At 48.6% G+C, this 25,000-nt stretch overlaps 1 protein-coding gene across 1 annotated transcript in view; it reads left to right on the plus strand.

The window, feature by feature from the left end:
• POLR1A (RNA polymerase I subunit A) overlaps positions 1-25,000 on the plus strand; it is a 149,987-nt gene that overhangs the window by 44,710 nt on the left and 80,277 nt on the right. The window contains exons 5-10 of the mRNA XM_085869794.1: positions 14,903-15,013; positions 15,152-15,237; positions 15,319-15,410; positions 17,683-17,757; positions 17,845-17,962; positions 19,610-19,730. Of these exons, the coding sequence (XP_085725920.1) occupies positions 14,903-15,013; positions 15,152-15,237; positions 15,319-15,410; positions 17,683-17,757; positions 17,845-17,962; positions 19,610-19,730 (603 nt within the window). The remainder of the gene's footprint in view (positions 1-14,902; positions 15,014-15,151; positions 15,238-15,318; positions 15,411-17,682; positions 17,758-17,844; positions 17,963-19,609; positions 19,731-25,000) is intronic.

A 25,000-nucleotide genomic window follows, 5' to 3' on the forward strand; every position in this document is an offset into this window, starting at 1 on the left:
TCCCTCCCAACCTATCGCCTTTGCCTGTGGCTGTACCCACCCACTCCCTTAATTTGTAAAAAACCAATTTAGCCCCAACTTTTTTTTTTTTTTTTTTTTGCTCTTCCTCCCTCCCCACTATAATTCGTCCCCAAACCCCCTTTATCGTCCTTGTTCAGCTAACCTATCTTGTCATCCAGCCTACTCCCAACCCCTACGTTCCCTTCCCGGAGGGGAATGAGGGAGGGCTTGCGTCCTGCATCAAGGCCCAACTCAAGCCCCAGATGGCCTCCTCGGACCTCAGCGATCTAACCCAAAGTGGGTCCCGCGGCCCACAACGAGAGCGAAGGGATGGATGGTGCGGAGGGGTACACTTCCTATCTACCCTAACCATTAACTCTTAAACTACCCCAGGGCTTTCAACAAGCGCCTCTCGCTTCAACTATCGGTTCTAACAACCAACATTCCTGTCGCCTGTGTTGGTGTCCTCCCAAATTTCGGGCCTCGCCCCCCCAATTTTCCGCCTGTGCCCTCACACGGTCTCATGGCTGGGATGCGTGGTTCCCTTGGCAGGCACTACCCTCTGCCGATTCTCCTACGATGGCACCCCCGGTCACTACACTGCCTCCGAGCCTACCAGCTCCCTAAACACCGGGGAGTGCCCTCCATGGCGACTCCCCTGAAACGCTCACGTGGCAGGCTGGCTTCCCGGGCCCCTTTCCGATGTTTGTTGTTTGTGGGATGGGGTTGTGGAGGTTACGAGGCGAAGGTGGTGGTGTTTGAGTTGTTGGCGGATGGCGGTGAAGCGATGTTTGCGGGATGGAGTTGTGGAGGTAAAGAGGCGAAGGTGGTGGTGTTTGAGTTGTTGGGGGATTAATGGTCGAAAATAACAATAGAGAAAGAAAAAATGGCTAACTCAAAGTGATGGTTGGACCGTTCCTGCTGGTTCTGCTCGTACCTGATTCTTGACGTTTCTGGAGGTGACGACGTGCCGTCGATTGGTGTTTGAGCCTGTTCGTGGGTGGGTGCACGGCGAGGAAGGGCACTGGTAGCGGATCAAGGCACGCTCACACATTTTGGGACATTTTATTTGATGCACGATGACTTCGACCTTGGTAAGCTGAGACCAGATTTCTTTCACCCCTGAATGATCTGCTGGGTACCCTTGTCTCGTGTTTAATTGTTGAGTAAGGTAGAGTGATAAGCATCTGCTCTTTGTTTATTTTTCTATCAATGTCTGTTGAATTCTTTGTTTGTTTGAAATTATTTGGATTGATTTGAATTCACATATTTTCATGATAAGGAACTGTTATTGGGTGGTCGCTCGAGTACCCTTATTTTCACCTTTTCCGTCTGTCTTTTGGGTGGTCGCTAGAGTACCCTTATTTTCACTTTTTCCGTCTGTTGGGTGGTCGCTGGAGTTCCCTTATTTTCACTTTTTCCATCTGTCTGTATGCATGTTTGTCTGTATGTCTGTATGTAATGGACAGCTCTGGAGGCCAGAGGCGTCAACCGATTTTGATGAAACTTGACAGGTTTGTTCACACCAGGATCTAATTCTATGCTTTTGAGCACCGTTGCTATGGACACCACCGTTGCCAAGCAACAGGACTTTGAAATTTTTGAAAAATCCTAAAAAATTAATTTTTTCGAAAATCAAAAATCGGCTTCCAGGCTTTTATGCGCACTATAATCAACCTCTTTGTCAAAAATTTTCAGCCCGATCCGTCAAAAACTATGACTAGTATGCAATTATGTCGCGACCACCCATGTCGCCTACTGGCTTGTTGGGTGGTCGCTAGAGTACTCTTATTTTCACTTTTTCCGTCCGTCTGTATATATGTTGGGTAGTCGATCTAGTCAAAAAAAAATAAACCAATGTCACCCGCAGGGTGACCCGTATCTTGCCAAAAGGTGACCACGTGTGACTTCTTTAAGGTCACACTGAGGTGAACAGAGCTGCTATCCACCAGGAGCGACTCCTTGAGGAATATCTGCCTACGAGAGATTCCGATGAGAATCGTTCTACAGAGTAACCATGAAAAATATGCTTTTGCCTCATAACGTCACCAAATGACGTCATAATGTCTCAAGCTTGACATATCTAGAAAGCACTCATCGATGTGTTCAATTTGAGGTACTACACGATATGGTTCCTAAAACTTGATAATTTGACCTTGGGGTCAAATATGTTTGACCTGAGGCGCTAACCATGAAGGCCAAGGCCAATCACCACCAAAAATTAATCAGTTGAGCGCCAGACCATGAACTATATTCCCATGAAGTTTGAAGACGATCCGATCAAAATTACTCAAAAAATAAGGGTTTCGTCGACTCCCCTGATTTGCGACAAAGTGACCTTGACCTTTGACCTTGACCTTCAAAATTTTATGCGCTGAAAGGGACCTCTATCGGCCTCTGATATGCGAAGTTACAAAAATTTCCAATGATAACTGTGCTCTGCAGAGTGATTTATACGTGATTACAGACAAAAAAAAAACAAAAAACATATGAAGGTCAAGGCCAATCGCCACCAAAAATTAATCAGCTGAGCGACAGACCATGAACTATATTCCCATGAAGTTTGAAGACGATCCGATCAAAATTACTCAAAAAATAAGGGTTTCGTCGACTCCCCTGATTTGCGCCAAAGTGACCTTGACCTTCAAAATTTTGTGCACTGAAAGGGACCTCTATAGGCCTCTGATATGCGAAGTTACAAAAATTTCCGATGATAACTGTGCTCTGCAGAATTTTTTATACGTGATTACAGACAAACAAACAAACAACAAAAAAAAACATACAAGCTGACTAACATATCTTGCAAAAACTTCGTTTTGGCAAGATAAAAATTGAGATTTTTTTTCTACCCTTATCAGTATTTCCGTCGATATGTTTGTCTGTCTGTCTGTATGTTTGTCTGTTTGGTGCAGTGCTCCGTGAATACAATGGCAATTTCGATGAAACTTGGTTGGTAGGTTCATACCATGACCTAGTTGTGTGCAAATGCGAACCGTTGCTATGGACACCACCGTTGCCTAGCAAAGGGGCTTTGAAATTTTTGAAAAATCAAAAAATAAATTTTTTGAAAATCAAAAATCGGGCCACGAGCGACTATGGGCAGTACATTGAGCCATATTGTCAAAAATTTCCAGCCGGATCCTATGAAAACTGTCTGAGAAGATAGACTGAATGAACCCTGGTCGAAAACAATAAACAAACGAAGTTCGTTCTATCTCAGAGACTATGAGTCAGATACACATGAAACTGGTATGGTAGGTTCATGGTATGTCCTAGTTATGTATGAGAAAGAACCGTTGCTATGGACCCATCCGTTGCTTAGCAACGGCCGACTACTCATGTCCGCCTATCAGCTTGTTGGGTGGTCGCTCGAGTACCCTTATTTTCACTTTTTCCGTCTGCTGTATGTAATGGACAGCTCTGGAGGCCAGAGGAGTCAACTGATTTTGATGAAACTTGACAGGTAGGTTCATACCAGGATCTAGTTCTATGCTTTTGAGCACTGTTGCTGTGGACATCACCGTTGCGTAGCAACGGGACTTTGAAATTTTTGAAAAATCATAAAAAATTAATTTTTCGAAAATCAAAAATCGGCTTCCAGGCTTTTATGCGCACTATAATCAACCTTTGTCAAACATTTTCAGCCCAATCCGTCAAAAACTGTATGACTAGTGTGCAATTATGTCGCGACCACCCATGTCGCTTACCGGCTTCTCTGTATGTCTATGTAATGGGCAGCTCTGGAGGCCAGAGGAGTCAACCGATTTTGATGAAACTCCACAGGTAGGTTCTTTCCAGGATCTAGTTGTATGCTTTTGATCATCGTTGCTATGGACACCACTGTTGCCTAGCAACGGGACTTTGAAATTTTTGAAAAATCCTAAAAAATTGATTTTTTCGAAAATCAAAAATTGGCTTCCAAGCTTTAATGCGCACTATAATCAACCTCTTTGTCAAACATTTTCAGCCCGATCCGTCAAAAACTCTATGACTGGTATGCAATTATGGCACGACCACCCATGTGGTCAGGTTCGGTTCGATCTGTGACCTGCTACAGGTACCATGTAAACCTGTACTAACCTGTTCCATGGTCGGGTTGTCGGCGACTAAACCGTCTCCCCCACCAGGTTTTCTGGTGAGGATGGTGTTTGGATATGGACACCCAGCAGGATTAAAAACAAAACCTGTCAAAGGGTGGAGGAGCTCCTTGTGAGCCAACGGCCATCCATATCTAGTGCCCAACTGTGTCTGCGGACATCCTCCTGCAGTTGGGTTACTTTTTTATGAGGAGGTTGGTGGCAGGATTTGCACTCCGGCCACCGTAAAACCCTTCATTCCGCAAAACGCAAAAACGCAAAAAAATTTGAAAACCCACTCTGTGGGAGTACCTCCTGTGCAGCTTCCCTTCGCAGGGCAGCTCACCGGATGACGGGATTGGGGCAAAGCCTTTGGGACCCCCAATCTTTGATGATAGGAGGGAAACCACAGGGTAACATCCCTGGGTCAGATTGCGGGAGAGTGTGTCGGAGTGGTGCTGAGGTGTCGTCCACCAGACGGCGGTCTCCTTGGGTTAACCTGAGGCGGTCCCTTCGGGTGGGTGCCTGGAATGTCCTATCCCTAAGAGAGGATGATCACCTGTCTCTGTTATCATCTGAGCTCAAGCGTTTGGACATCGGGATTGCAGCTCTCTCTGAGGTTCGGAGACCGGAGTGCGGCGAGATAATGGTGGGTGGTTACACCTACTATTGGTCTGGTCGCTCTGATGGTTACCATACCCAAGGAGTTGCTGTAGCTGTGTCCAATAAGCTGACCCCAATGATAATTAAGGTAACACTGGTCAACGAGCGTATTCTGAGATTAAGGATTCGTCACTCCTTAGGTGTCATTTCCCTGGTCTCTGATTATGCTCCGACTGAGGCGAGTGATCTCACCGTGAAGGATGCATTCTACCCCACGCTCGAGTCTGTGGTTGATCAGTGCCCCAGACGAGATACACTTCTAGTCTTGGGGGATTTCAATGCATCGACTGGAACTGATAGGGATGGTTATGAGACGTGTGTTGGTCCCCATGGGTCAGGAACTATGAACCAGAATAGCACTAAGTTCCTTGACTTTGCAAGAAGTCATGGACTTAGGGTGGCTGGTTCATGGTTTCAGCGCCCACAAGCTCATCGCTGGACTTGGTATTCCAACGCTGGCGGTGTGGCAAAGGAGATTGACCATGTCCTTATTGACGGTCGTTGGAGGATGATCCAAAACTGCAGGGTCTACCGGAGTGCTCAGTTCCTCAATACTGACCACAGGCTTGTTGTAGCAACTCTAAAGCTGCACCTTAAATCCTGGAGAATGGTACCATCCCAGCCTAGGCTGGTTGTTCGCAAGCTCAGGGATGAGAGAGTAGCTGAGGAGTTTGCGAACAGGCTGAGTGGACACTTGGGGGGTCTGGGTGCTTTGGGGGGTCCTGAAGAGTTGTGGAGTGCCTTCAAGACCACCGTCCTTGATGTTGCCGGTGGATGTGTTGGAGCTCACCGCAGGCCAAAGAAAAATTTTGTCTCTCAAGGGACACTGGATACCATTGACCAGAGTCGCAGGGCCAGGCTGAATGGCAGAGCTGAGCTGTTCAGGGAGCTGAGGCGTAAAACTGTACGTGCACTGAGGGTGGACAAGGAGGCCTATGTGCGAGGAATCTGTGAGGGGGTAGAGCATCACCTGTGGACAAGTGATTCTCGTCCCGCTTACAGGGGAATTCGCGCATTGCGTTCATCCAAGCCCATCCCTCGTAGCACTGCAGTTCGAGCAGAGAGTGGTAGGCTCTTGACAGAGGAGTCTGAAGTGAAGGCCCGCTGGGCCAGTTTCTTTGAGCGGTTGTACCAGGCTGATCCTCCAGCTGTCGAGTTGGACGTCAAGGGTGTTACAATCCCTTTTGCTGACCCTCAAATCAACTGTGGTCCACCTTCGCTTGTGGAAACACGGGCTGCGGTGAACCAGTTGAAACGGGCAAAGCTCCAGGGATCTGTGGCATCCATGCTGAACTTCTCAAGGCTGGTGGAAATGCTGAACTCGTGTCGTTGCATGCAGTTTTGTGCTCTGCCTGGAACACATGCATCATCCCAACTGACTGGAAGAGGGGCCTTGTTGTCCCTCTCTGGAAAGGGAAGGGTGATCGCCAAGACTGCACCAACTACCGAGGGGTGACGCTGCTTTCAGTGCCGGGCAAGGTCTTTGCTCGGATAATTCTTGATAGGGTTCGCCACCATCTGCTTGAGTACCAGCGTCCAGAGCAGTCAGGCTTTACACCAAAGAAGTCAACGATTGACCGTATCCTTGCCCTTCGTGTCCTCACCGTACGCAGACGAGAGTTTCGGCAGGGGCTGCTTGCAGCCTACGTTGATCTCTGTAAAGCGTTCGATTCAGTGAATCGGGATGTCCTCTGGAGGATTCTTGGTCTTCGAGGGGTGCCACCAAAACTGATCGATCTGATGTCTGAACTCTACTCTGGTACTGAGAGTGCTGTGAAGTGTGGTGGTACCATCTCTGACTTATTTCCAGTTGTTACTGAAGTTCGTCAGGGGTGTGTACTGGCCCCCACACTTTTCAGCACTTGTATGGACTGGCTTTTAGGGAGGATGTCGGAGAGATCAAGCTGCGGTGCATCGTTTGGGAATGTCAAGATCTCGGACCTTGATTTTGCAGATGATGCAGTCATCTTTGTGGAGACTTTAGACATCCTTTTGGGGGCCCTCGAGGTGCTGAATGAGGAGTCGGAGCCGCTGGGATTACAGGTTTCTTGGGTCAAAACTAAGATCCAGGCTTTCGGTGACATCTTGGATGCTGCTCTCCTGTCTGTGTCTGTTTGTGGTGAGGATGTTGAGGTCATGGAGAGATTCACTTTCCTTGGCAGTGATATTCATGTCTCTGCTGGCTGCGAGTCAGAGGTCAATAGACGTCTGGGTCAGGCCTGGGGAGTCATGGATTCACTGGATCATGGGGTGTGGCGCTGCCGGTACCTGTGCGGGAGGACGAAAGTCCGAGTCTTCAGGTCCTTGGTACTTCCAGTCTTGCTCTATGGATGCGAGACTTGGACCCTGACCAAGGATCTGAGACAGAGACTTAATTCCTTTGGTACCAGGTCTCTTCGGAGAATCCTTGACTATCGCTGGTCGGATTTTGTGTCCAACGAGCGGTTGCTGAGAGAGACTCGGATGAGATTTGTTACCTGCATCGTCCGTGAGCGTCAGTTGCGGCTGTATGGACATGTGGCTCGTTTTCCTGACGCTGATTCTGCTCACCAGATTCTCTCAGCGAGGGAGTCTCATGAGTGGAGGAGGCCAGTGGGCCGACCACGTGCCTCGTGGTTGCAGCAGTTTGACCATCATCTCAAGGAGATGGGGATGGGCCTGGCATCTGCCTGAGGGATGGCCAGACGGAGGCCCCTGGAGTACCGGCGGAAAGCGGACGCAGCGATGTGTTGTTCTGGCACATGCTCCCATACCTGACCTGACACCCATGTCACCTACCGGCTTGTTCTGTTTATTTTTCTTATTAATAAATTCCTTGTTGACGTTTAAACCTCTCCGTGCTTGTCCTTTCCTTCCATTGATCCAGCATTGTCCGAACCTAGATAGACAGAGGTCGTTCCCAATCTAATTTACCTGTCATCGTCGGCATGCACCTGCAGTAAACGCTCGGCCACACTACTTTAGATCTAATCAAGTTAACATTGGTGCATCACCGAGGGCGCACTCCCCGTCCAGGAAGCCACGTGAGCTCGAATTAAACGGCAAATTAGACTGTGGACACTGGAAATCGTGGTTAACTGATTGGCATTCGTGGTTGTAATGCAACCCACCGTACCACAAAGATAATTGTGAGTGGTCTCCCGAGGTCCAGCTTTTCTGAGGAGAAAGGAGGATTAACCCCTTCATAATACACTCGGTTCCCGTGGCCGTAACAATATGTATTTGCATTTGTATGTCCATGTCTTTGCATATGCATATATATTGTTGTGGACCCAGGATGGTGAACGAAAACCATGAGGGGTGAACTACCTCGTGCTCCCACCAGACTCTCCGGAATCGCAGGCCGTTACACATGAATAACTTTGTGACATGGTGGGTAGCTAATGGACCATGCACGCCAATAACTTGACCACGTGACTTCGGGTCCTCCGTGTAATACTGTTTACTGGGGTCACGTGTCTAATTACTGGGGGACAGGATCTGTCCACACTTGCTTAAACTGGATCACCTTTCCAGATCAGATGCAGCCGAACGGAACTGCCAAGCACGTACCGGCTCGGAAACATATCGTTGGGGGATAATGTCCCGGCTAAATGAGGGTGCGTGCCATGCTGGACCAATGATAGAAAACACGAAAACGAGTTGGGAACATTTCTATATAAAGCATTCATTGCAATCAAGCAAGGAAAAGCATGTGGCACATTGGATGGGGTTTTATTTTATGTACAGCAGAGCAGGTGATAGCAAGGAATTTGTGGGGTGTGGCAAAAGACGAGCAATCTTACAAAAGCAGACACAGAGCAGAGTTATCCCATTATATCTTCTATAATCTTAATTTTTGCTCGCACTCTCACTCGCACCACACACACACACACACGCCCAATGAAGATTAGATAGCCAGAGAGAAAGAAAGCAAGTGGGGATAAACAACCTCTCAATACCTGGTGCGGTCGGCAGACCATTGCAACCTAGAACACTTCGGGAGAGGTAGGTGGGAGAAATACTGGTTGTGTCTAAGGTGTGGAGTGGGAGGTGTGGTGTAGTGCAATGTGGGGATGCGGTGTTGTGCCAGAGGAAAATGGGATTGCGAGTCAGTAATAATGTTCTTTGTGTGGCCAAAGAAGATGGGATAGAGGGGTGGATAGAGAGAGAGGAGAATAGATGCATGAGGAGAAACATCCCTAAGATCCCTGTGTGAAAGTCTGTATGTGTAGCGTGTACCTCCATGGGACATTCCGCCTGAAAGTTCCCACCTCGTGACATGGCGTGTTATCTCCTGCTTAATTACTTTTCCACGCCTTGTGACAACGTGCACTCCGCACCAGTCCGTCTGTCTGCACGGAGGTGGCGGAATGTCAAGAGTATGGCAGGGATTCTCAGCAATCGCCCCAAATCAGGCTCTCAAGAAGAAGAAATGTGTTCTGGCAATCGCACACCAATAGCGAGAGGGGGAGCAAAGCGAAGAGGCGAGTAAACAGGCAGCAAAGAGGAGACTCACGGCTCTGCGCTACTGCTTTTATAAGCCCCGGGTGAAAGGTGGGGTGATGACCGGAAAGCGACACTGTGGCCCGCATCCTGCTCTATTGGGCCACAGCAGCCCTAGCCACGCCCTGCCATGCTCTGGGACCGGAAACTTGCCTACCAGCTTCGGCATGGATCGAAGCTCCTGTCTTAACATAGGGCATGCTCCTCAAGCTGGCACCCCATCCATGATCATGGTCCGATTGCAGTCTGAATGTCGGATGGCAGCGGACTTTCCCTGCCACCCGCAGGCCCCCTCATGAGCCAAAATGCACACCGGGCCCGAACCAAACTCCCGGATCGCCCTTATCGTGATCCCTCCTCACCCCTGGACTTGCCGTGGTCTGGCGACTGGATGAGGGTTGTATCAATTGTGGATGCTCACCCGGGACGTCCCCGGTGAGATGCGGTTGAGCTATTAACGTCTGTTGCGTGGTCAAGCATCACGCGTTACCGAGGACAATCCGAGTCATGCAGTGGTCCTAAAAGTAGAGTGGCGAATTGTTGCGATGCAGAGGTACGAGGGAGTGTGGGAATATTTTTCCCGTGTGTGGGAGGCGTTTGTGGTCAAAGTGGTGAGGTTTGGGGAGCGAGGTGCGAAGCAATGTGCAAAGCGAGGTGCGAAGTCAGCAGTTGACTTCCGGTTCCGGTTTTGAGCGCAAGAGGTCTCCTTCGGGGCTCCCTGCTGACGTTCTCAAAGTTAAGTTCCGGTTGTTATTTGTCCCGTTTTAACTGTTTAATTTTCTCACCTACATGTTAATGTGTGTTCCTAGTTCGGTTTTGTTTCAAAAATCGTGCTATTTTGTGAGTATTTATGTCGACGTTCTTACCTGGTGTTTGAGGCCTAGTCCTAGGCTTGAGGCCTACCGGTTCCACTCGGTGTTCGATCGTTTTTTTTGTTTGTTTGTTTGTTTTTTCTCCCCATTACCTTCAATTTCTATCCTCCCCATCACCTTCAATTTTCATCCTCCCCATTTTCCAAACATCCCCCATTCTCCCAACTAATCTCTTTCTTATCTCAAAAAAAAAAAAAAAAAAAAATACCCAACAACAACAACAACAACACGCTCACCTTCTCCCGATTCTGCTACTTCTTCTTCCTCTTAACTTCCTCGTCTTCCTCGATTTCTTTTTTTTTTTACACTTGCATGACCTTATCTGTTGAACTCTCTCATACATTAATATTAACAACAAAAACGATCTTATAATGCTTCATCTTCCTCTCTCACACATGTGGTACTCTTTACTGTTTCACAATGCACTACTCTTCTGCTATTTTAACAGACTGCTCTCATTTCGACCTCTCCTTCATTCCTTGCCTAAAAAATCCAACTATTACAGCGCTTCTTCTCTCCATGCTCTGAATTCGCCTTCATTGCATCCATCAAGAATTGTGTTAAATCGCATCTCTGACCTAAAACTTTTAAAAACCACAGTTTGCCATGGATGCTCGCTTTCCATCAACCATTATTTTTTTCCAACTTCAGTGCCAACTCACCCCCCTCACCCCTCACTCTCACTCTCAAAGCAACCATCCCACTCTTCTCCCTCCAAGCCTCCCTCTCACCTCTTTCAAAAATTCCCCCCTCACCTTTCTCCCACCTTTCATCCCCCTCACTCTTCCTTCTCAAAGTTGCCCCCCCTCTCATCCACCAACCTGCCTCCCTGCACTGCCCTCTCACCTCCATCTCTTCACTCCACCTCCTCAAATCCTCAACTGCCATCTTCCTTGTCTCTTGTCCCCCCTCTCTCCCAGCACCACAGAGCCTTTTCTCCTCCTCATTCGGCCCCCCCCCCTCCCTATTCTGCAATACCCCACACTCCTTCAGCAACCCCCCTTTCCACCCCCCTCCTCCCTCGTCCTCCCCTCCCTGCCCCCTCCACCTCCTGCACCCAAAGCCTCCTCCCCTACCTCTTCATTAAAAGTGTGGACCTCTAATATCCGGGGCCTTCGCTCAAACCTTTCAGATCTTTCCATGCAGGTTGCCACTGACAAACCAGACATTATCTGCCTAACAGAAACTTTCCTCTCCCAAGACGTGTCTGACTCCCAAGTATCTCTCCCTGGTTACTCCCTCTTACGGTATGACAGACCTGAGCCTCGTCCTGGTGGAGGTGTTGCTCTCTTCATCAAAGACTCTATTCCTCACTCTCCCTGCACTGCTCTCACTCCCCCACACCCCCAGGAATACCTCTGGCTTCGGCTTCCCCTCCACTCCCACCTCATGTTTATATGTGTACTGTACCGTCCACCGAACAGTGATGACTCCATCTACACCTCACTCTCCGAAAACATGGACCATCTTCTATCTTCTCATCCAAACTCTCTCTTCCTCTTATGTGGCGACTTCAATTGTCATCACGCCAGTTGGCTAGGTGTGGGTACCTCTCTCACCTGCCATGGGACATCAGCAAAAGCTTTCTGTGACTCATTGGGACTGACTCAATCGGTCAACTTCCCGACCCGGATCTCAACCAATGGTACTCCATCTCTTCTGGATCTGATTTTGACAAATTTCCCTGACAATATCTGCTGCTCTTCCTTCGCTCCAATTGGTTCTTCTGACCACGTCCTTGTTAAAGTGGACATCTCTCTGGCTGTTATCAGAGAACCACCTCACCGCCGTCGAGTCTGGCATTTCACTCAAGCCGACTGGCAGGGTCTCCGAGCAGCCATCAAACTTAGAGACTGGTCTCCTATCACTACTTTCTCAAACATCAACTCATCCTGGGAATTCTTTCAAAGAAACTTGCTCTCCCTCATGCACAGATTTATCCCCTCTCGTGTTCAGTTGTCTTACCCTTCCTCCCGCCCTTGGTTTACTGAAGCTTGTGGCGAGGCAGTTGTCCTGAAACAACTTGCCTTTGCCTCATGGAAAGCAAACCCAACTGAGGGCAATCTCAGTTCTTTCCACAAAGCTCGGAACAAGTGTGTAGCTACCCTCAGGAGAGCCAGAAAACAACATCTTTCTCATCTCAAGTCTGAACTCTCAAACCTCTCTCCCTCCTCAAAATCCTGGTGGCGTTTAATCAAATCTGTTTCTGGTGTATGTTCCCCCTCCATCCCCTCCCTTACCTCAAATGGCCGCACTGCTGATTCCACACGTGATAAAGCTGAATGTCTAAACTCGGTGTTTGCAGCTAAATCTTGTGTCCCAAACCCATCACTATCTCTACCCACTTTACCCAGTCGCACCCAACTGTCCCTGGACTCTGTATCCTTTTCTCCTGACAAGGTGGAGAGCTTGCTTTCAAACCTCGAGTCAGATTCTGCAACTGGTCCAGACGGCATCAGCCCATGTGTCCTCAAAGCCTGCTCTTCTGCTCTTGCTCACCCTCTCTCTGTTCTATTCACCCTCTCATTTTCCCAAGGTCATCTGCCATCTGCTTGGAAATCTGCTAACATCACTGCCCTGCATAAAAAGGTGCAAAAACAGATCCCTGTAACTATAGACCAATCAGCCTTCTCCCAATCATCAGCAAGGTTATGGAATCCATCATCGCTTCAGACATGAAATCCTTCCTCTTCTCCAATGGCTTGATTTCCAATCATCAATTTGGTTTCAGACCAGGTCACTCTACCCTAGATATGCTGCTACTGCTCTCCCATCAATGGATGGAGGTCCTCAATGCCAGACAGGAAATCCGAGCCGTATCCCTGGACATATCACGTGCTTTTGACACAGTCTGGCACCCTGCCCTACTCACCAAACTCTCTTCCCATGGTATTCAAGGCCATCTCCACTCATGGCTCGCAGACTTCCTCTCCTGTCGCAGTCAACGTGTGGCCCTAAATGGAGTTCTTTCATCCCCTCTTCCTGTGCAGGCTGGAGTTCCTCAAGGTAGCGTTCTGGGCCCTGTTCTTTTTCTGGTTTTCATCAATGATCTCTCGGACTCTCTGGAAAATCCTCTATTTCTCTTTGCCGATGACTCCACCCTCTGCCGTACCATCTGTCATCCCTCAGACCGGCAAGCAGCAGCTTCTTCGCTCACTGCAGATCTGGATAAAATCACAAACTGGTCCAACACGTGGAACATGTCTTTCAATCCAGACAAATCTCACACTCTCACTATGTCTCTTCGAAAGGACCGTTTACAAAACCCCCCATCCACTTTCTCAACAATCCTCTGGAAGAAGTCTTTTCTTTCAAGCTTCTGGGTCTCACTATCTGCCATGACCTTTCCTGGGAAAGTCACATTTCCAACCTTGCCTCAAAAGCCAGTCGCCGACTGGGAATCCTCCGTCGTGCAAAGTCCTTCCTCGGCCCTCTTGAGCTCCTGACCACTTACAAAGCTTTTGTCCGTAGCCTGATGGAGTACTGCTCTCCCCTCTGGGCTGGTGCTCCTGCCTCCCACCTTTCTCGACTTCACGCTGTCGAAACCAGGGCTTTTAAGATCATTGGCATCTCCCGCAATGAAGCTGAGTCTTTGGGCCTCTCACTCAATCACCGCAGGTTGGTCGGTGGTCTTTCTGTCTTCTACCGACTCCTCTCCAGCCTTGCCCCCCTGCTCTCTCTGCGATTTGTCCCCACCACATTTCCACAGGGCGCTCAAGGTCCGCCAACAACCCCCTTCTGGTAAAACTACCAAAATCACGAATCGCTGCTCATCTTCACTCTTTCATTCCTCTTTTTCCCGCCTTTGGAATAAACTTCCTCACTCTATTCTTTCCCATTCTTCCCTCCAGGCTTTCAAAACAGCTGTTCACCACCACCTCTTATCTTCCCCCATCCAAATCCTCGATCTTTTCTACCCCCGATAATCCACCCAAGCCCACTTCCTTCAATTCTCCTGCTTTCCTTCCTGAAAGTCCCTTTAATGTCCATCTTCCCCTCGCCATGTTCCCCGTCCCATCCCCATCCCTCTCCCTTCCACATTTCACCTGTGTCTGTTCCCCAATGTTTTGTCCCTTCCACTCCCGCCCCTCTTGTCTCATGCCTCATTGCTGTGAGTTGTGTGTTAGCTCTCATACGAGCCTCGACCAAGGTATACAAAAAAAAAAAAAAAAAAAAAAAAAAAAAAAAAAAAAAAAAATGTGCGGTGCAAGTTGGGAATTGACGCTCAGATTTGAAAGAAATAATAGTGCGCGATGCGCAGGTGGTATAGTGTAGAGTGGAGTGGAGTGGAGTGGTGTGGTGCATCCGAGCCATGGGAGGCATCGTGGCGTGCTTATTTTATCAATTGCCTATTGAATGGCGTGTGCTGGCATGCTTGATTTGTACTATGGCTAAAAGGAAAGTGTTCGAGTAGGAATCAAAAAATGAATTGGAGATAGTTACTAGACCTAACTACCAGACCAATGCAACACACTTTGTCCCATTAAACCACCAGACATGAGGGGAACACTAACTGCACGAAGACTCGTGAAAAAACTGCTTGGTGATCACTGTACATTGGGTGTCATTGCCTTAGAGGCATGTGGTTTTGGAGAACCACAACACTATTATCATGACCTTTTCTTCTGACCTCACGTATTATTTTTTTTGATACAACTTCATAACCTCAAATGTTAATTACTTCCTCATTCATTTACATTGCGAGGTTGTATGATTGTTACATTTGCAACATACCATCCCTAAAACTACATCATTTAAGTGAACATCTGGGTTTGTAAAGTTTAATTATGTTTTTTTTTACTGCAGATTATTAAAGCCAACAAAGAACCACAGTCTGAGGAGATATCAAAAAAGCTGAGGGAAATTGTGGATACTTCAACAAACACAAATGTTGATTCAGTTGCAGAGGCACAAATGGTAATCGCTTGGCATTCCACATGGCAAGTCTTCATACATGATCCTTGAGTTCTAACTTTACAAGGTATTCATAAAATCCTCGTCCTCCCCATATTCCTCTTTTTTTTCCTCTTCCTCCCCACGTGACCTCGCATTTAGATTCGAAGTGTCTGTGAAATTCGTTCCAAACTTCTGTCCCTATTTTGGAAAGATACTCTTCGCAATCAACGATGTCCACACTGCCAGTAAGCATTTTTTTTTTCCTGATCTCTTGCCAACCTCCATATCTTCTTCAACCCTTCACTTTCCATCTCTTTCTCTCCTAGATGTGGAGCATTCAAAATCAGGCAAGAGCATCACTCCAAACTAATGCTGACTCGGCCAGGATGCAAGCGATCTGGGAAGGAGAAGAATCGAGGTAGTCTCTTTATTTTTCATCTAAATTTGTGTTCTATCCTCATTCTCGAACTAGATCTTTATCATCCATTCCATGTATTTCCATGAAAGTTACGATATACATTCCACAATTGTGGGTTTAGAGGGGCAGTAAGTTGAAAAAACAAATGGCATGGAAGGGATAAGAGGTTGCGATGAGAGGAGAGCGAAGGGAGGCAGGACATATTGAGATGTCTGAAAGGTGGAAAGTTTACCAGTTTTCTTTGTCGTGTGTGTGTGTGTGTGTGTGTGTGTGTGTGTGTGTGTGTGTGTGTGTGTGTGTGTGTGTGTGTGTGTGTGTGTGTGTGTGTGTGTGTGTGTGTGTGTGTGTGTGTGTGTGTGTGTGTGTGTGTGTGTGTGTGTTGTACGTTTTTAAATAATGCACCATTTCTTCCAGAAGATTGTTGAAATTTGAAAATATTTTGGTAGCCACATCTGTATTTCTTTGGTTTGCAGTGGAACAAAACAAAAAAAGCTGAAAAAAAATTACGAAATCTGAGCTTATTCAACAATGCAACCCTAAAATGGCCTGGACAATGTTATTGGCACATTTTAGAAGTTGTAAAAAAAAATTGATTTCTAGCAGGTAATACGTTGGAATTGAACTCACCATTGTTAAGTTGCAGGTGCCTGCAATATAGAAATCACTCACTCAACCAGTTTAAAGAGAGAAAATGAGTCATTCTGCTGTTTTGTTTCACTGTGTCTCCCACAAAGAGCATCGAGAAAAGAAAGAAAACCAGAGAAATGTCTGAGTAGGTCAGAGAAAAGATTGTAACCAAGCATGGACAATGTCAAGGTGCCAAGTCCATCTCCAGAGACCTTTATGTTCCTGTGTCTGCCGTACACAATGTTATCAGGAAGTTTTAAGCCCATAGCACTGGAGCCAACCTCCCTGGACATAGCTGTAAGAGAAAGCTTGATCGAAGATTGCAGCAAAGGATTGTCCGAATGGTGGAGAAAGCACCTTGATCAACTGCCAAACAGATTCAAGCTGATCTTCAGATCCAAGGTACAACTGTTTCAACTCGCACCATCCGTCGCCAACTCAATGAAAGGGGGTTCTATGGTAGGAGACCCAGGAGGAGCCCACTACAGAGAGGAAAACACACACACACACACACACACACACACGCACACAGACAGAGGCGCACGCACACAGACAGAGGCGCACGCACACGCACGCAGACAGAGGCGCAGGCACACGCACTCAGACAGAGGGGCACGCACGCGCACGCAGACAGAGGGGCGCGCACGCGCACGCAGACAGAGGGGCGCGCACGCGCACGCAGACAGAGGGGCGCGCACGCGCACGCAGACAGAGGGGCACGCACGCGCACGCAGACAGAGGGGCACGCACGCGCACGCAGACAGAGGGGCACGCACGCGCACGCAGACAGAGGGGCACGCACGCGCACGCAGACAGAGGGGCACGCACGCGCACGCAGACAGAGGGGCACGCACGCGCACGCAGACAGAGGGGCACGCACGCGCACGCAGACAGAGGGGCACGCACGCGCACGCAGACAGAGGGGCACGCACGCGCACGCAGACAGAGGGGCACGCACGCGCACGCAGACAGAGGGGCACGCACGCGCACGCAGACAGAGGGGCACGCACGCGCACGCAGACAGAGGGGCACGCACGCGCACGCAGACAGAGGGGCACGCACGCGCACGCAGACAGAGGGGCACGCACGCGCACGCAGACAGAGGGGCACGCACGCGCACGCAGACAGAGGGGCACGCACGCGCACGCAGACAGAGGGGCACGCACGCGCACGCAGACAGAGGGGCACGCACGCGCACGCAGACAGAGGGGCACGCACGCGCACGCAGACAGAGGGGAACGTACGCGCACGTGCACGCAGACAGAGGGGAACGTACGCGCACGTGCACGCAGACAGAGGGGAACGTACGCACACAGAGGTGCACGCGCACGCACACGCACACAGAGGCGCACACAGAGGCGCACACAGAGGCGCTAGCGCACGCACACAGAGGCACACACACATAGAGAGGAGCACGCGCATGCACATGCACACAAATTTAGAATCAGCGTGCAAAGCTGGTTTAGAAAAGTGTGCTTACATCTTTAATGAGAGAAAAAACTTAGATTTTGTCGATCAGTGATATTACTGCAATTTGAAAATTTTTCAAGCAGTCTTTCATTATTAAGTGTTCACATCATCATAAAGCCTTTGATTCTCCCATTGTCAACATTTGCAAATCAGTTTTCCTGTCCATGTTCTTCAGATAGCAAGGAAGGCCAGGAATTCCTGCCGCCAACTGCAGCCCGAGAACATCTTGAGAAAATTTGGGAAAATGAAGGTGAGCTGTGATAAGTGGTGGTGGCGGTAGTGGTGGAGTGAGAATTGGAATTGTCATGAGATACAAGACTGTGTGCTTCTCATACAGGTGACCTCCTGCAGCAAATAATGTGTGGGGAATGCGGTGTTAAAAATGGGTCAAGAGGGGGAGGCCTTATTGGATCTTCCTCTTTTTTCTTGGATGCACTGCTTATTCCTCCAAACAGGTAAAATGACACAGAGGAAGAAATAACATTAACTTATTTACTAACTTATCCTAGTGCATTTGTTTACATATAATAGTCAATATTGGTATTTTCTTGGGAATGCCAACTAAGTAGATTGGCATGTATGCTATTCTTGTCTGAGCACACAACTCGGAATGCTTGGACCCTCGTTTGCACTTTCATATGCTGTGTTGGTTTGTCCTTCACTTATTAATGGATTTATAAATTCACATCATCGTACATTGTTCAATCATAATTTCCTTGTATGTGTAATATTGTTGTGGAGCTGGGTATCGGCTGCGAGCACTACCGCGAGGTGGGGCGGTAGGGTCGACTCGACTGAACACCCGGAATCTAGACTGTACCTTTCGGAAAACTCCGAGGGTACGGGTCCCTGACCGGACCGTGAATCGTCAATAATTCCACCACGTGGTACAGGGTTATTTGCCAATCTTCAAAATACCTAGAGATCCACGTGGCGAGTTACCGAGTATTCACACCATCGACGGCACTTGTACGAGTCGAGCCATTAGCGTGCCCGACCCGTGCGCAACCCGAGCCGATGGTTGCCGAAGTCCCGTCGGTCCAAATGTACATTTACAGCAGCAACAGCCATTGTAATTCACCAACACGCGCCATGCTACGCCAATGGAAGAAACACAGCAACGAACTGATCCATTTAACAAACGAGGTATTTATTTATAATGGGGCAGGGGAGCACGCAAGAAGGCAGAGTTAACCGAATACTGAAGGAATAGCAATTTATGTACAAGCACTTATGCAGTTTTACTTAATAGACTGGCACCACAAACACACACACGTACACCCAAAAGGACATGGACCTGTCCACCTCGTGTGGTTTGGCTGACACGAGCGAACCAGGCCAGCAACAGGCGATGATCGAACCAGGCACCAGCGAGCCGCGATGAGACTCCAGAGCTCCGCTCAGCGCTCGTCCCGCCAACCAAACCTCTCCTCAGTTCACCGACAGACAGCGCGCAACCGACTTGCGGTTCTTGTGGAGGAAGGATCTCTCTCGTCCGATCGCGCCGCAACCTTTTTCACCCCCGTCCGGGGTGGGGGGGGCCTTCATCCTCCCCGTTCTCCCTCACTAGATGGTTTTGGTGCGCAGAATCGCTCGTCGCCCTGTCATTGGCCAAAACAAGCGGCAAGTCCGTAAATTGGCCCGGGGGCGTGGTGACGTCACGCGGACCGCCTTTCTCACCGTGTGTGGTCTGATTGGCTGAGCGGTGGCCACCTGACTCGTAGCATGCTGATTGGTCGCGGGCCGTCGCAAGGCTCCTCCTTAAACTCGGCCCACCATGGCATCGGCCAGAGCGAGTAAAGGTGAGGGTGATGCTGGCGTTGTTGTAGTTGATGGTGGTGTAAAAATAAAAGAAAACCCTGACTATCAAAGTAACTTCGCAGCGCATGTACATTTAATTACCCATAAGACACGGGACGGGGACCCTAACTAAAAACACATACTTACCGATATAACTGTTCTATAGGACCTGTATGTTGAGTGCTCATGGCTTCCAGATTCGCAACAATATATCCGCAAGCCTCACCAAGGCCCTTAGACAAATTTGTAGGAAAAATATTAAAGTTTGTCTTTTATTCATATACTTTTCCTGGGTGTTCTAGATTCCGTCCGTTGAATCGAATTGGAGACAAGGTGTTGATGCATGGACAGACAGTCAATTTGCAAGCTGTTCTGTCGGCTTCACTTGAACTCAAACAAATCCTGTCTCGTATGGCAAAACAGGTTTGTATATACGTTGAGTTGTAATTGTCCGAAAATTTTGAAATAAATTATGACTTTGAAAGCTAGATCTGTGTTGTTTATATTTCACCAATAAATTATTTTCTTTCTTGTATAGCTGCTGCTAATATGGAAAGTAAGTGATGAAGTACGCAACAAAAAGTACAATGTCTTTCCACAAGGTTTTTTCTGTGTAGAGGCCAAAACATGTCCCTCATTTGGTTGCTGATTACTAGGTAACCAACATCAAAATCATCTTTGCCTCATGTAAAAGATAAACATTTCCTAATTTGAAATCCAGTCGTTAAAGGTCATCGACAACATTATCGCACATATATCACGAGACATCAAAACATATATTATTACTCAATTTTATATGAATGTGCTTTACTTGTCTTCACATCATATTTATAAATGGTAGTCTTGAACATTGATTAATACTTTCTGAAGGAAATTAATATCGATTAATACTCATTTAAATTTACTGATTATTATCTGAATAGTATTGTAATGATATTGTTGCGGGCCGGGGTCCGGTGGCGAGAACGACCACAAGGTGGGGGAAGTTACGTCGCCTCCCACCAGTCTCCTGGCATTGTAGGCCGTCCTGGATAATTCCGTGACGCGGCGGGTCGCTTAACCGACCGTGGATGCCAATACCACAACAGCGTAGCGTAGGGTCTTTTTGTCTGGAATCAATTTACCTAATTAACCACATGGTTTCGACTACCAGGGAACCACATCGGGAGATCACTAAAATTCCAATTTGTACTTCTGCTTCTTCCCCTCTCAAAACAATGTAAAACTGTAGCCCAACCTACCTCAATAACTGGTTTAGCCATGATGGTGATTCCAATGTGAGGAAGTTACTTTGTCTCTGGGCTCGTGCACGCAACCCAAAATTTAAACATGTATATATAAAACATTAATCGTTTTATTCGGAAAAGAAATCGAACGTAAATGTGGACCGAACAAAACCGGGCCAGGATCATGGGGTGGTGGGGGGTGGGGGGGGGGGGGAAGGAAAGGTCGACAGAACCATCCCAAAAGCGATACATATCCCAACCATCCCCCAAATCAATTGAAACAAGTATTAAAACAATTTAATAACAGAGATGGATTTAATCCGTACCAGAATAACAAAATATATAAAATGTTGAGCATTTAATTATCTTTTTTAAACGATAGGCAGCAAGTGGCACCAGTGACCCGCATCTTGAGTAACCCCAGGAAGGCTCATCAGCTGCACTGGTTTCAGTGAAACAGCAGGTGTTCTGTTGTGCTCTTATCTGCAATCAGGCATCCCCACCAGTTAAAAGTGACCAAAATCATCACTTATCACAAGTAAGGGAACTTTATTTTATATCAAACCAGCAAATACCACCCGTCGCTTTGCTGACTGAACACAAAAAGGGGGGGGGGTGAGGAAGAGAGGAGCGAGGAGGGAGGAGGGGGGAGGAGGAGGGAGAGTGAGGAGCGAGGAGGAAGAGAGAGTGGGGAGCGAGGAGGGAGGGTCAGTGAGGAGGGAGGTTGAGCGAGGTGGGAGGAGGAGGGAGGGTGAGTGAGTGAGGAGGGAGGGGAGCGAGAAGGGAGGTTGAGCGAGGAGGGAGGTTGAGCGAGGAAGAAGGATGAGCGAGGAGGGAGGGTGAGCGGGGAGCGAGGAGGGGAGGGAGGGGGGCGAGGAGGGAGGGGGAGTGAGGAAGGGTGGGTAAAGGGAAGGCAATCGTGTGATGGAGCATCAATTACGATCCATACTGCCTCATAAAAATGCTTCTGCATAAAAAAACAGTGAAAATGGAAACAAACTAATGTCTGTCATCCATTTTCTACCGGTCATCCCAGAAATACTGCCCAGGCATGTCCAGAGCTAAGCTATCCAGAGACAAACTCCGCCCGTACACGGAGAGAAAGAGAGTGAGTGAGTGAGTGTGCATTCTGCTCTGAATCAGGCGTCATCGGACCAATTCAAAAGAGACGATCAAAACAAACCTTTCAATATAATGAGCAGGTCCAGAACAAGCCTTGAAAGTCAGTGGGAAGGAAGGATGTGGCAGTGATGGGACTTTATTTGCCAATCATTTCCCGTCACCGGGGACGGGTACTTTTGATTGTACATGCCATATAGGATTCCTTTAACTTTAAAGCCGGTCTTCACGGCGCCTGCAGCAGGTAAAGAAATTAAATGAATTCGTTCAAATGATGACTTCTTCCACAAAAAAGTTGCTGTTTAACGTAGAACAATCCTGGAGACATTGCAAAGTTTAATCGCCTGTGAAATAAACATTGCAGATCATCTGCCACATTGCCTGCTCGTCTATGCATGCATCACTTGGTGTATCAGTACGCGGTCCATGCAAACGTTATATCTTTTTTATTGAAACGCCCGTTTTTCACAATTTTTGCTTTGATTCCCTGTAGAGCACCTCAAAAAACTCCGAAAATATCGACACAGATCTAGCAGATGCTATGGATAAGCAGTCCCTCTGCATTAAATCATATAGCTCAATGAAGCTGGTTAATTTTGGCACAAAGCTAAATCTTTTATTCAGTCGATGTAATTCTCCAAACAGGAGAAAAAGATGTGTTGAATGCTTTGGAAATTTTCCATTTTCTTGTGTATATATGGAAGAGGAGGGACCATAGCCCTGATTGCTGAAAGTAAATCGGAATATAGGCTTAGTTATAAGACTCGTTATTTCTTTGGATTAGCAGATTTCACTCCAGATTTTGACACTTCTTTAGTCCGGACGATATCCGATCCTCAAAGCTGAAATCATATTTCGATGATGTACTTTAATTAGCCCGTGAGAGGAGATAGTGGAAAATTGCATCATATAATGCTTGAAATCACTCCGAGCTCCTAATTTGAACAACAGCACTCGCAAAAAAAGTAGCAATGTACACAGCGATTCTATAGCTATGATGAACAGGCATTTGATAATATGAGTGAGGAAAGTGAAGAAAAACAACAAAAAAACTATCGTTAAGTAATTGTTGCGGTCTGTTCCAAGTCAGGGCATGGTGAGCAGGCCAAAAAACGTGGTGGCTCCAGACCCCAGTTGGGTAACCCAGGATATGCCTGAAGACCCCAGAGAGCGAGGTGGCCGAGGATGGTGCCTGACAAAGGACATAATTAAATAAGGTCATTAATTATCTTCAACAGAGGTGTTTCTAATTAACCCAAATACCCAATTTTCACTCTTGCACTTCCGTGAAGTTTTCTTAGTATGCATGCAAAGTTTCAGACTGCGAGATGTCATGGTTTTGGAGTTATGGAGGACACACAAACATGCTGGCACTCGCGCAGACGATGGCAGGCGCGCTGACACACGCGTGCTGAGGCGCTGACACGCGCGTGCTGAGGCGCTGACACGCGCGTGCTGAGGCGCTGACACGCGCGTGCTGAGGCGCTGACACGCGCGTGCTGAGGCGCTGACACGCGCGTGCTGAGGGGCTGACACGCGCGTGCTGAGGCGCTGACACGCGCGTGCTGAGGCGCTGACACGCGCGTGCTGAGGCGCTGACACGCGCGTGCTTAGGCGCTGACACGCGCGTGCTGAGGCGCTGACACGCGCGTGCTTAGGCGCTGACACGCGCGTGCTTAGGCGCTGACACGCGCGTGCTTAGGCGCTGACACGCGCGTGCTTAGGCGCTGACACGCGCGTGCTTAGGCGCTGACACGCGCGTGCTTAGGCGCTGACACGCGCGTGCTTAGGCGCTGACACGCGCGTGCTTAGGCGCTGACACGCGCGTGCTTAGGCGCTGACACGCGCTTGCTGAGGCGCTGACACGCGCGTGCTGAGGCGTTGACGCTGACGCGCCCGTGCCCGCGCTGACGCGCCCGCGCCGACGCTGACGCGCCGACGCTGACGCGCCGACGCTGACGCGCCGACGCTGACGCGACGCGCTGACACACCTGCGCTGACGCTGATGCTGATGCGCTGACACACCCTCGCTGACTCTGACGCGCTGACACACCCGCGCTGACGGGCTGACACACGCGTGCTGACGGACCGTAGACCATGACCGCAGACGACGATGACGACAGACCAAAGGGCCAAGAGCAAAGATGATCACGTCAACTCTACTCTCTTTTTTTTACGACAGCTCGCCACCCTTTTTTTTATCCTTCCCCCCCCTCCTTCCGCGGGTCGAGGGAACCGCTCCGAGGTAACTCACCTCCGGATTGGACTAGGGGTTGTCGGGCGATCAGTGGCCTCCCTTTATTGGACGGGCCGAAAACTCCATCTGGCTGGGGCTCAGTCGGCCCTGAGGTGATGCGCCTCCTGATTGGACAGGGGGAACCCCCTCCTTTCCCGGGCGTAGTCCGTGCTCTGAGGTGAGGAAACCTCCGCTCACGTCCGTGGTCGAACGCACGTGGGCAATGGCGTCGATGGTGCGAAGAATGAAGGATTGATGGAAGATGTAAAAAATAGCTGACTATAAAAGAAACCCGCAGCGCACACATGAAATTCCCGTTAGACACAGGGGATGGATTCTAACTATACATATATACTTAACGAAATAACTAAACTTTGGGACTGCTGATTGTCTGTGTGCAAGAGGCTTCCAAATCCGTAACAATATCGCCGGACCCTGTGTTTAGCAATGTTATATTGTTACGGTTGTGAGGGTAGATGGAGGAATTTGATAGCAAAGGTACAATTGTAGAAAGTAGCATGGCTCATGGATGGGTAGGAGACATCTCGATGTAATTTAAGTAGGGAAACTGTCAACTTAAGTTGTTACGTGTCACCGCATGGGCGGGGGGGGGGGGGCAGTGCTGTGTTAATTATGTAGAGATTGAGGCCAATTTCTCCCTGTGTGTGATTTCCCCGTGACCTTTTCTTATGTTTTTGCATTTCAAGACCGGCGATTAAAAAGGGATCATGTCCTTAAAACAACAACCAAGCTGCACGTCCAAGCAGGCAAGAAACTCTGCTTCCAGGGGGACAATAAGCAAACCACGCCCCAGAGTGGAGGGAAGTTATGTTTGGATGGGGACACGAAGAAGGTTCGGGGAGAGAAGGAGTGAGGAGATGGCGGTTGGTAGAGAAGGACATTATGGTTGCTTCTAGACAGGAGGAAGAAGGCTGCACTATTCTCATGTTCGTGCTGTCTGAATTTGCCTGTGTGCTGGAGCAAGTCGCTAGCCATTGACTGTTCGGCTGAACCGTGAAGTGTGTACGTTTCTGAGGAGGGAAAAAAAGTGTGCCTCTTGGCCTGATCACGGGGCTTCAAAAATCGTCTCGTCAAATGGTCGAGGAGGAAGG

This window comes from Eptatretus burgeri, chromosome 2 (genome assembly GCF_056783735.1).
Source record: "Eptatretus burgeri isolate ZD-2024b chromosome 2, Ebu_testis_v1, whole genome shotgun sequence".
In the NCBI taxonomy this organism is placed as follows: domain Eukaryota; kingdom Metazoa; phylum Chordata; class Myxini; order Myxiniformes; family Myxinidae; genus Eptatretus; species Eptatretus burgeri.